This window comes from Chaetura pelagica, unplaced genomic scaffold (assembly GCF_000747805.2).
Source record: "Chaetura pelagica isolate M959 unplaced genomic scaffold, ChaPel_1.0 scaffold72, whole genome shotgun sequence".
Lineage (NCBI taxonomy): Eukaryota > Metazoa > Chordata > Aves > Apodiformes > Apodidae > Chaetura > Chaetura pelagica.
The window spans coordinates 3,322,664-3,333,948 of record NW_009952560.1 but is presented as its reverse complement, the minus strand read 5'-3'; the positions used below and the strand labels follow the sequence as shown (position 1 = coordinate 3,333,948).

The window sequence follows — 11,285 nt, the reverse complement described above, 5'->3', positions numbered from 1 at the left end:
TGCTGACAGGGGGCTGCTGTTTTTTGTCTCCTGCTGTAGAGCCACGATCATGGAAACGGACACCACAGAAACAACTGAGACCAACTGTTGCAGAGGAGCAGTCACTGCTGCAGCCCCAGCAACCAGCAACTGAGATGGTGCCTCTAGAGGGACAAACCAGAAATCTTTAGCAGGTTTTTCTGGATTGGAACTTTGCTTCCAACTTCAAAGGAGTAGCTTTTCCTATAGTGGCTTGAAGAATTGAAGGCATTATCAGTATTAAAGTGCATTTCATTGAAGACTGTGGGTCAGCCTGTGGCTATAAGTATTTTCATGCACTTTAATGATTAATTTCCTCTGAAGAGAATATTTTTACTCAACTTTCTCTGCCTGACACTTTCTTATTGCTATGTCTAAAGGTTTAAGAGCAGGACCTTAGGGGCAGTGGGGAGTGGTCTTTGGGAAGGCAGTGCTTTCTGAGCTGTATGCAAATAATGCTGTTTGCCATAGAGAAGTAAAGGATGGTGTGGCCTATCTAAGAATGAGTCTTCTGTTGTTCTTCCATCACAAGGGACTGCCCTGGAGTGCTTTGGAATAAAGAGTGTTGTAGAGGCATAAAAAGTTGCTAAGGATGGAGTTGGCTTCTGTGCACATCACTGTTGGTGTGAGAGATGAGTGGACAAATGCTCAGTCCTGTCACCAAGAGCCTCCCTGAGCCCACGTGTCAGTGCCTGCAGTGCTTGGTGTTCAGCCCACATCCAGATCCTCACTTTATAGTATTACCATGAAATGGTTTGCTCTGTGTCTGTATTTGCTGAAGAGCACAAAAGTGATGTGGGTTTTCTAGACCTGGGACTTCAGATGGTGAATTTCTGGAGCATCTGGCTTTCACAGGTTGCTTTGCCTCTGTAGAAACAGCAGCAGAATCCTGCTTGTGGCTTCTGAGGGACAGATGAGTCAAAATGCATCGTGTGGGTGATGTTTCCTGTCAGTCTTGCTGGACATCCTGTCTTGCTGTACATGATTACAGGGACCTAGTTGCTTTTTGTAACGTGCACACTGCCTCAGGCAGGGTGGGGAGCATACTTTAAACTCTGTGGAAAAGAGATAAAAACTAGTTCTCTCACTTTCAGCCTACATTTAAAAAAGAATTGCATGCATTTTTGTAAACTATCAATATAGCAAGTTTACTTTATTGAGAATGTTCATCCTTTGATGTATTTTCTGAGCTTCAGACCCTTTAAAAAAAAAGATATGATCAGTGGGGACTATAAGGCCTTATCAAATTCCTGATTACATCCCCCCAGCACTGTGCTGACCTCACTGCCATGCACATGAGCTCTTGTTTTTCATGAGCTCTTGTTCTTCATGATCTTGTGTTGGCTTGTGCAGCCACAGCTGAAGTGTAACATTCATTGGATGCATCTTTCCTAGGGGGTGATAACCCTGTGATAACCCCAGTGATGTCCCTGAAAAAGCTGCAGGCTACAAATGTTGGCAGCACCTTTCATTCAAGAAGATAAACTATGCAACCCAAGATCTCCTGTCTCTTTTTCCCTCCCATCAAGGGAAGCTGGGAGGTTTGTCCATTGGAGACAACCTTCTTAATCCTGTTGCTTAGTGCATGCATGGGACTGGCAGCAAAACTTTGATTTTTAGAACTTGCTCCCTGTCACTTCAGATGGATTCTCCCCCTGTGCAGGGTAATTCCCTCTGTAGCTTCTCTGCATTAGATCTCTGAATTGTAACTGACTTTTCTCTCTCCAGCTCCAGCTATTTTCTTGCTTTGTGAAGCCTTCAGCTGCTTTTTCCTTCTATGGCTCTGTCCTAAGTGTTCCCAAGATTTGGCAAGGTGCTCATATTGCACAAAAGGATCATCTGGCATATGATAATCTGTTGCTGGCTTGGTGCTTTGCTGTGGCAGGGGAACTCTGAGATTCTCAAGAAATGCAAAATCTGATCTACCATACCTGCCTGGAGTCTGAGTGAACAATAAGAGAGAAATCTTGCTCATTGTTAGTGTTTTTGGTAGCTGTGGGCTGTGACACTTGCTTTCAGGATAACCTGCCTCTTCAACCCTTCCTTGAACCTGTTTCTCTTTAAATCCCTTCCTTAGGCTTGCACTGTTATTTTATCTTTTGGTCTGCATTAAAAAAAAAAAGTTATTAAACATTTTGTGTCCATGGTGAAACAAGGCCTTGACATTCCTGGTGCCTCCCAGTCATGTCACAGCCCCCTCAGCCTGAGGGACAGCAGACAGGGACAGGCACATGCAGCAAACATCTTTCAGGTTGCTCAGAAGACCTGGCAGTGCCCAGGCTGTTGTACAGTTCTTTCTGTAGTGGAGAAAAGGAGATTTTTGAGGAGTTACCACCTCTCTGTGGTGGGGTCCCTCCTACAGAGCTGAGGTGAGTCAGCACTGTTTGAGATTCATACCAGTAACCTTCCAGTTTTCTGTATCCTTAATGCACAGGGTTCCTCTTTGCTTTCACCATCTGAGCCACTTCCCATTTTGGTCACATTACGAGCCAGGAAGGGCTGCCTGGGGTGTCTTTTGTGGCATTTCTGCAGCTGCTTGAAAGAAGAAGGATTTCAAAGCTGGTTGGTGGCTTTGCACCAAAAGGACTGTGGAATCCACTCTTCACAGATCATAGTGTCTTGTCAGGAAACACTTAAGTGATTTATATCAGAAATTATCAACAGGTGAAGTTCCCTCTCCCTCCTACCTCTTGTGACAGGTAAACCCACCTGCTGGTGAACCCATCCCTGCACAAACAGGGAGACTTTGCAGGGCTCTGAGAAAATAAACCTTTCACAAACACCAATGAAGGAGCAGCTCCAGTAGGTAGCTCTGCTCTGAGTGTATGAACCATGGAGATTCTGAAGGCCCAGCCAGACCATGGGGAAAAGGCACCAGCAGCTCTCCTTCCATTCTGTGCTAGACATTGTTTCTTTCAAACTCCTCCTGCTCAAGCACACTTTCCTCCCTGGTGGCCTCTCTACGAGGCTCCAAATGCTTCCCAGTGCTCACAGATCTATGTTGCACTTATCTGTGCAATAATTATCTTTAGCTTCATGGCTGGTTTGTGTGGTTCCTGACTCTTAAAAAGACCGTTTTCCTCTGGGGTGCAGGTGGCAGCAAGACTTGCTTGTTCCTCAAATGCTTTGCATGGTGGGTTTTGTGGTGGTTTTTGCAGAGTGTGCTCTGAAGCTGAAGCCTGTATGGGGAGGTGTGTCCATGTCTCAGTTGATTCCTTCTCTCTCCCTCTCTTTGTGACCCCACTTGCAATGGAGCATATTTTCCATTGCCTCCCTAGCTGGCCAAAGGAGTCTTTGAAATGTGACAAGCAGAAGGGCTCAGACAAAGAGCAGATGCTTTATGTACATCCACATAAGCCACAAGGAGCTGTTTCTGAGGTGATGCAGCTGGCAGGCTTCTCAGCTGGGCTGTTCCTGGAGCTAGTTAGCAGTTCTGGGGTCCTCTGCTGTGTTTAGGAAGTTTCATTTGTTGCTCTGGGACTAAAAAGAAAATAAAATTGGAAAGGGGAAAAAAAACCCCACACCAAAAAAAACTCAACAAAACATTTTAAAATAAAACTCTTCCACTTTGCAACCTCACATCTGCTTCAGCAGCATGAATAAAACTGGGGGGCAGACAGGACCAGGCAAAGGCTGAGGAAGGCATGACTGCAGCTGCCTCATGCCTGGCATCCAACTGTTCCTCAAATCTGAGTGCAAAGTCTGTTTGCTTCACTTCCTTCCCTGATGGAATTTTTTTCAGTTTGCATTCATGAGAAGTAGAGTACTAGAGTGTTCCTGGGCTGTGAGGATGGTTGTCCAAAGTTCTTAAAACACAAGGAATTCTTGGAGGAGGAGGGCTGGAGGTAGCTGGAAAGTGTCTGTGTGCCCTGTTCCACTCTCCTGAGGATGCTTGGAAAATTTACACTTTCTGGGCAGAGACTGTGGAACAGATGGAACAGGTTTCCCCCTGCCCCCCTCCACACCTTACAAAAGGATTTCCTGTGCAGTTAACTCTTCTGATTGTTCAGCATTTGCTGTTTCAGCTCAGGTAGCACTTGTAGCAGCACCACCCTGCAGCTGAGTAACACTTGCTACACACAACTCTGATAGTATCAACTACTTGGCAGTAATTCTGGGCTGGTGTGGTCCAGGCTGGGTCAGCAGGACAGAGATGAGGGATCAATAGAAGCCAAAGAATTGATGGTAGGGAGAAGAGATGTGCAGGATCCCTTCAGGTGCCCTGGGCATCTGGCCATATAAAATGGTGATGTTTCTGACACAAACAATATGTAAAATAAAAGGGGAACACCAGGTAGGGTGTGTGAGGGGGAACTTCTTGCATTAAGAAATGCCTCTGAGGGGCATCTGAGAGGTGGCACCTCTCTCAGATCCCTGCTGTGAGTTCACTCAGGTCAATCTGTTTGCACATGTTGATGGTATGTGGTGTGTCCATGTGGCAAAGCACCAAAGGACAAGGTGGCTACTACAGACACAGACCCCAGTGGCTTTACCAGACAGATCCTCTGGCTTTAGTTATGCTAAAGGTGCTGATGGACAGAAATGGAGACACTGCTAATAATATATATAATAATAATACCTTTCAGTAACCTAAGTTTACCTTTTAGCAGGTCTTTGCATCCGTAGTTTTGTTAAAATGTCACTAGAACACACCTTGAAGCCTCAGTTAGGAAATCCAGAGTAGAGTCACTTTGTCCCAGCAAGCACAATGAGACATGCAGAGCTGGAGAACCATCAAAGGAAGAGCAGCTTAGGCCTGGTGTCTCTCTACTCCTCCTTCCTTCACCTTAAAGCTGGGAATGAGATTGCTCCTATATCTGCTCTTCCTAATGAGTGAGTCATAACTCTGTATTTATTTTACATATATTATAAAAAAGTATTAGTCTGGAAACAATTTCTGGTGTCTCAGACTGGTCCCTTAATGTGAGCCAATAAAATCATTCTTATGTAGAAAGCTCAGGATGTTTGGACTTGTATGGAAAGTTCTTAGTTTGTGATGTGTTTTTCTACTATTTCAGAGAAATTCATACATTTGAGTGGAGACAGTTTTGTAGTTAATCCTTAGAGGGAGAAAAGTGGCTGATGGGTGAACTTACAGAACCACAGAAGGGTGAAGGTTGGGAGGGATCTTAAAGATCAACAGGTTCCAACCTCAGGGAGACCTCCCATCAGACCAGGCTGCACAAAGCCTCATCCAACCTGGCTCAGTACTCTCAAATACAAAGATAATGAGCCATGTTGGGCCTTTTATCATTTTTTTTTCTATTGCATCCTCAAGTTCTGGAATATGAACTTTCCCAAAGTGGTTTCAACGTGCAGATCTTGGAAAGCAGGGGCTGTCCCACAAGAAATGATACCCTTACATATACATCTGATTTACCAAGATGTGGACCACAGAGTCCTTCATTCCATCATGTTTGGGAACATCAGAAGAAATAAAAAAATTTGGAAAAAGACTGGGAAGAAATTTAGCTCAAAGGGGGTGTATTATATTTGTGTTCTGTTCTCATGGCTCCTGGGGAAAGAGGTCAACAACTGTGGGTTGGTTGTTTTTTTTTCTCTGTCAGACTGTTGAATAATGACTTTGTTGCTGCTAAACTGGGTGCAGGATCTGTCCCTGAGGATGGCTGTAATAAAATAAATAATAGGGAAATGATCCACATAGAAGTAGATACGTGATGTTTTGTTCTAAAAATTGCCTTCCTGCTGCAAAGGACACTAATTCTCCAACACTATATATAGAGAATTCCAGGGAAAGAGCTGCTTGTCTTTTTTTCTGGAGCACAGGTTGGATCTTATTTTGGATCTGAGCTCTGCCCACTTGATGTGAGCCATGATGAGGTGACAGATCTTGCTGGAGCTCCATTTGATCACAGTGGAGGGGAAGAAGGAAGGGTTTGCTATTGCCTGGAGACAAGAGGTAAAAACACTGGTAGCGTAAACACTCCCTGTTGGGGATTTTCCAACCATGCCTAAGCAGTGACAAATAAAACATTCCTCCTCTGTGCTCTCCCTCAGTGTGCTCTCCCTGTATGGTAGAGGACTGCAGGAGGAAGCCAGTGGTCCTGTCTTAGTCATTAGAATGTAGAAGATGAAGAACTAAAGAAATAAAACCATTTTTGCTGTTATCAGTGTGATCAAATCCTGCCCTTTGCCTGCAGACCTTGCTCTGCCAGGCTGTGTTCTTTGCAAAAAACATGTGCAGAGGGAGCTGCTGGAACTTTGCTTCCCTGAAGATGGAGAAAACAGAACGTGTTGTGGGCTCAGCTGTGGGATCCGTCACACGAGCTACAGGATATAAGTTAATTCTTCATTTTGAATGAGAAGTGAACTTGAACTGCACACCAAGAGCTGCTAAAATTTGCTCAGGGCAGGTACACGATGGTTGGGAGCAGAAACAGCATCAGTTGGAATCCACATAACGTGCACCCTCTTGTGGCTTATTCCTGTAGTGAGGCGGGAGGGTTTGTTGGGAAATAAACTGGGGAGCAGCTCAGGCTGCTGGGGGTTGGAGAAAAGAAAGTGCTTCAGTGGGTCTGCTGGCCCAGGGCTGGGCAAGTTCCTGTGTGATGTGCTCTAGGTGACCCTGCTCTGGCAGGGGGGCTGGACTGGATGATCTTTCGAGGTCCCTTCCAACCCGTAGGATTCTGTGATTCTGTGACACTGCTGCTGTGGGAGCCTCGTGTGCAGGAGGAGTAAGATTTTCTTCTGAGATTCAGCTGGTGTCTTAGATTGTTTAGGGCTTTATTGTTACCTTTGAGCATGGAGGGTGTGCAGGAAAGTTTGGGTTTGGATTTTTGGTGTTGCTGGGTTTTTTTGTTTTTATTGTAAGAGCTACCCAGGCTGCATTTGCTAGAAATGGATTTCCTGCTTGGATGTTTTTCAGATGCCTTGAAAGGTCATTTCCACCTGCAGGTGACCTCTCCATTTGCAAGGTTTGGGTGTGCAGTGGCCAGGACCAGAGACATCAATGGGGCTGGATGTGAGGATGTCATAGATGGAGCCCCCCTGGAAGATCCACGTTCAAACAGCTCCTCTTTTGGCAGCACTTACATCTTTAGAGGTGATAAAGATAAGGTCAAGAGCTTTTTCTCAAGTATGTTTCTTGTTGGGAATTGCCTCCCCCTTGAGAGGGAGAAGCTTGTTTTTGCAGCAGGAGGCTGGGAGGAAGCACTTCCACCTTTCACTGGGGTTGGTGGGTGACAAATTGGCAGATCTGAGATGGTTTCTGAGACTCCACAGATTCCTGCAGCAGAGCTGTGAATAATTGGAATGATCCACCTGTCTGCTGAGGCAAGGGAACTGGGTTCAGGTGCTGCTTACAGAACAAGTGTGGCCTTTTGCCAGCCTGCCCAGCCACTGCAGGAAGTTGAGGGTCAATATTTTGCATCTCACAAGTGTTACCAAATCCTCTTTGCAGCAGCCTGGTGAAAAGGAGGGTATTTTCCAAAGGGCAAGAGAGAAGGAGAGATCCTGACTTTATTGTTTTGTTTTGTTTTCCCCTCCCTGCATTTTAGAGTTAAAGCCTCTGAAATTTCTTCACAACTCCATTATTTTGGATAATCCATTGATATTAGGTTTGATTTCACTAATGATGGTCTCCAAGATATTGGGATCATTGGAGAACCAGGTTGGGCTCTGGCAGGTAATAAGTGCTATTTTTTAGTGTGCTGGGGAAATGTTTCAAAGACAAATAGAGAATCTGTGTCCCAAGCACTATGTAATGAGTCTATTTTTAATTCAGCATCAGAGGGACATTTAAAAATATTTCCCAGTGCTAGAAATCAAGTAAAATGTAAAGCCTGGAGTTCATGTTGCAAAAGTGTTTGCCTTTAGTATGTCTAAAGCTTTGAGCAAGTAGGAGGTGGTGAACATGAACTGATTAACATAGATCTAGGTCTAAGAAGACCTTGATGTTTGCAACTCAGCACTGATAATGTAGGTCATTTAGTCAAAAAGATAATTTCTTGACAGACAATCATTCATTTTCCATCAGACATCTGGTAGCTGAGTGACCCCTGGAGTTCATAAAGGCTGAGATGGCAGCCAGATTTCAATTTGTTGTTGCATTTTTTTTATTTGAAAACAATTTGTAGATAAAGAGAGAATTTGAGCAGCTAGATGATGTGTTTATCTAATGGAAACAAAAACACTGTGTTTAATTTTGAAACCCTTGCCATATTGAGGTATTTTGGCTGTTTCTTCAGACTCTTGGGATTTTGTGTGTTCTGAACGTTCCCAGCAGAAACTGGAACTTCTGTAAATAGGCCAGCCTGGTCCAGGTGAAATACCATGGAAATACTGAGCAGTCCTTATTCTTGCTGCCAGGCTTTCTTAAAACACCTTTCCTATAATGTTTCAGTTAAAAAAAAAGAAAATAAAAAAGAAAAGAAAAGAAAAGAAAAGAAAAGAAAAGAAGTACATTTCATTCTGTTCCTGATCTGTTCTTCACTAACTCCAGACTAGTTGTCCACGTTCTTACCAGAATGAGATTGAACCCTGAGAGAATCCCAGTTTTTCAAAATAACAGCCTTGTTACAGCAAAATTGTGTTTTGATACAATCTCAGCTTTACCAGGGTCTCAACAAGGTAATAAATGGGAATTGTGATCAGGTTGAAACCTGCTGTCCTTGGACACTTGGCACTGAGGACAATGTCTGGTACAGGTTTTTAGGTCTTGCAGTGTTTTCACAGTTACATGTTCTTTACACAGTGGACTTAGATGTGCAAAGGAGAAAGAGGAGTGTTCAGCTGGAAGGTCAGAACCCACATGTGGGAAGCTCTGTGCTCTGAGCTGCAGCTTTGCAAGCTGGTGGGTGATGCTGGTCAGTGCTGCTACCCAGGGAAGGGTTAAGAGGATAGACACATCATCAGGCATCTGATGGAAAGTGCTGTCTTGAAATGCAAAAATTCTGCAGGGGTTGAGGTTTTCTGTGTTAGACTGAGCATGTTTGACAGCTGAGGTGGGAAATGTCATGTGCCATGTGGGTTTGTGTTGCCCTAAATCAAACTCTCATCCTCTTGTGTGCATGTGAAGTGTTTCTCATCCTAGAAGTGTAGAAGAGGCACAGAGCTCTTCAGGATTAAAGCAAACAGAAGGAAACTGCTTTATAATATTCATAACTGAATCATCCATCACATTATCTAAGGGATTTATTGGGAGACAAATGTATATAATGATCAAAAGCCACATTGGACCAGCTTATGTCCACTGGTGGCTGTTAAACAGTGGCCAAAGAAAATGTCTGAGCCAGAAGGTCCCTGAACAAGCCAGATGACAGAGGCTGAGCAGAGATGATGCATTTTAATGCCCAGATATTTCCTTAATTTCCTTTTCTTCCTTTCTCACAGCCATGTCACTTTGACTGTTTTTCCAGTGTTTTGCTGAGTTTGGGAAGAATTACATGATGGAGTTTGCTGTTCCTGAGCTGGATGGATACAAACCATCAGAGGTGCATCTCCAGGTAGTAAAACAAAACAATAGGGACAGTTTATCTCCTTCCAGGAGGAAAACTTTTACTATTAATTAAGAAATACATAAAATAGGGGTTTTCTTAGCCTTTACATGTCATCTTCTGCCCTCTGCTCCCTTCCTAGCCAGCAATACTGTGTTCTGGGTAGACCTTAGGCTCAGTTTCCTACAAACTGGCACTTGTCTCTTTTTAAGAGAACCCCATCTCTAAGGTTAATATTTCATATTTAAGGTTTAAAAATTGCTTTACTTTTGACCACAACGTTTCTCCTGTGCCTCTTGTCTAAAATGAGATGTGAAGAGGCAGGTGGTTTGTGTGTTTTGTGAAGTGCTGGTCAGATACTGAGCTCTACTTTGGAATTTACAGTAAGACTTAATATTTGAATGCTGCATTTGGTAGTAACAACTGTCCCATCTTCTAATGAAGTAATCTGAAGACTAATGAAAAATACATATTTTTTTAATTTTACTTGTTTTGTTCATATTATTTGAGAGGCTGCAAACTTCTAATGGAGTTAAAGGTTGGTTGATACCCTGTCTCCTGTTTAAAAGCAGGATTCCTACAAGCTCATCTAGCTTCACATTTAGTCTGAAATTCAAATCACAGCTCCTAAAAAATGCACAAAACTCTGTGAAGAGGCAGCTCTTTACTACTTAACAGGAGTCTTCACCACAATTCAATATTTAATTAGCTGTCCATAAAGCACAGGACAGAGAAATCAGGACAACATTTAGCAGTGAGCAATAATGAACACTAATTACTGTAGTCACAGGAATCTTAGGGATTGTGATGTTGATGGTACATTTATTTCCTAAGAATAATTAATGAGATTCTGGAGTGTTGGTCAGCCTTGTTTAGTTCTTATGCACCCAACATTTATTAATTACCATTGAACTTCTCCAGAAAAATCAGCCACAGACAGTAGATTTTTATTGGTGAATAAAGCCATTGCTAAAGTATCTTGTCTCTTCAAAACAGTGTGTCTATCAACTGGCACAGCCTGTGACCATGTTTATCCCAGAAAAACATGCCATGTCTGTAAAATAAATTAATATTATTGCTCTCTGGTGATCCAGGGGAAACACCTGGCATTTCTTTAATGAGGCCTTATCCCCAGTGAAGACCTGTTATGTTATTGCTAATAGATCTTCTCTTGGGAGGAGAATTACAAAACAGCATCAATTTAGGGCTGACTTACTGCAAGAGGGTCTTTTTAATTCCAGCTTCTCCTTAATTGAGCTTATGGGAATTTGGGTTTTCAGATAATATACCTGTATATGTAAAGATATTATTGATCTGCTGCCTTAGAAAAATCAGGACTGTTAAAATCTGATTGGATCTGTGTTTGCTTCCAGTTGCTCTACAAGGACTGCAACAAGACCCTCTGTGCTGCTGTGTGGCTTGGACAGTCAGATTGAGTGAGTCACAGTAGCTGTACCATCCAGATTTTGCATTTAGCATTCATCTAAAATGTCACCTTTGTGCATCAGACATTTTCTCCACATTCCCAGGCCAGATGTGCTTTTCCACATGACTTTCTCTTCCATTCACCCTTTCCATGACACCCTGTTCCTACAACACACTCACTGTGTTGCCTCCATGGGTGTTGCTGGGCTGTTCTAGGAAATCCCAGAGGAAAGGCCAAGGTTTAAACAACTCTAGTCATCCTAAAACCACAATTCTGGCATTGAACTTGAACATGTGATTTTGTTTTGGGCTGGTGCACAGGGTAGCCCTGCAGCAAAGAGTTGTTCCCTTGTGAGAAGCTGCCCTGGAGATTCAGTCAGTTAATCG

At 43.4% G+C, this 11,285-nt stretch overlaps 1 protein-coding gene across 1 annotated transcript in view; it reads left to right on the top strand.

The window, feature by feature from the left end:
- The window catches only part of TRPV2 (transient receptor potential cation channel, subfamily V, member 2), a 9,265-nt gene extending 8,802 nt beyond the window's left edge, over positions 1–463 (top strand). The window contains exon 15 of the mRNA XM_010009083.1: positions 40–463. Coding sequence (XP_010007385.1) covers positions 40–170 — 131 coding nt within the window. The 3' untranslated portion in view covers positions 171–463. The remainder of the gene's footprint in view (positions 1–39) is intronic.
- Positions 464–11,285: the final 10,822 nt, after the last annotated feature.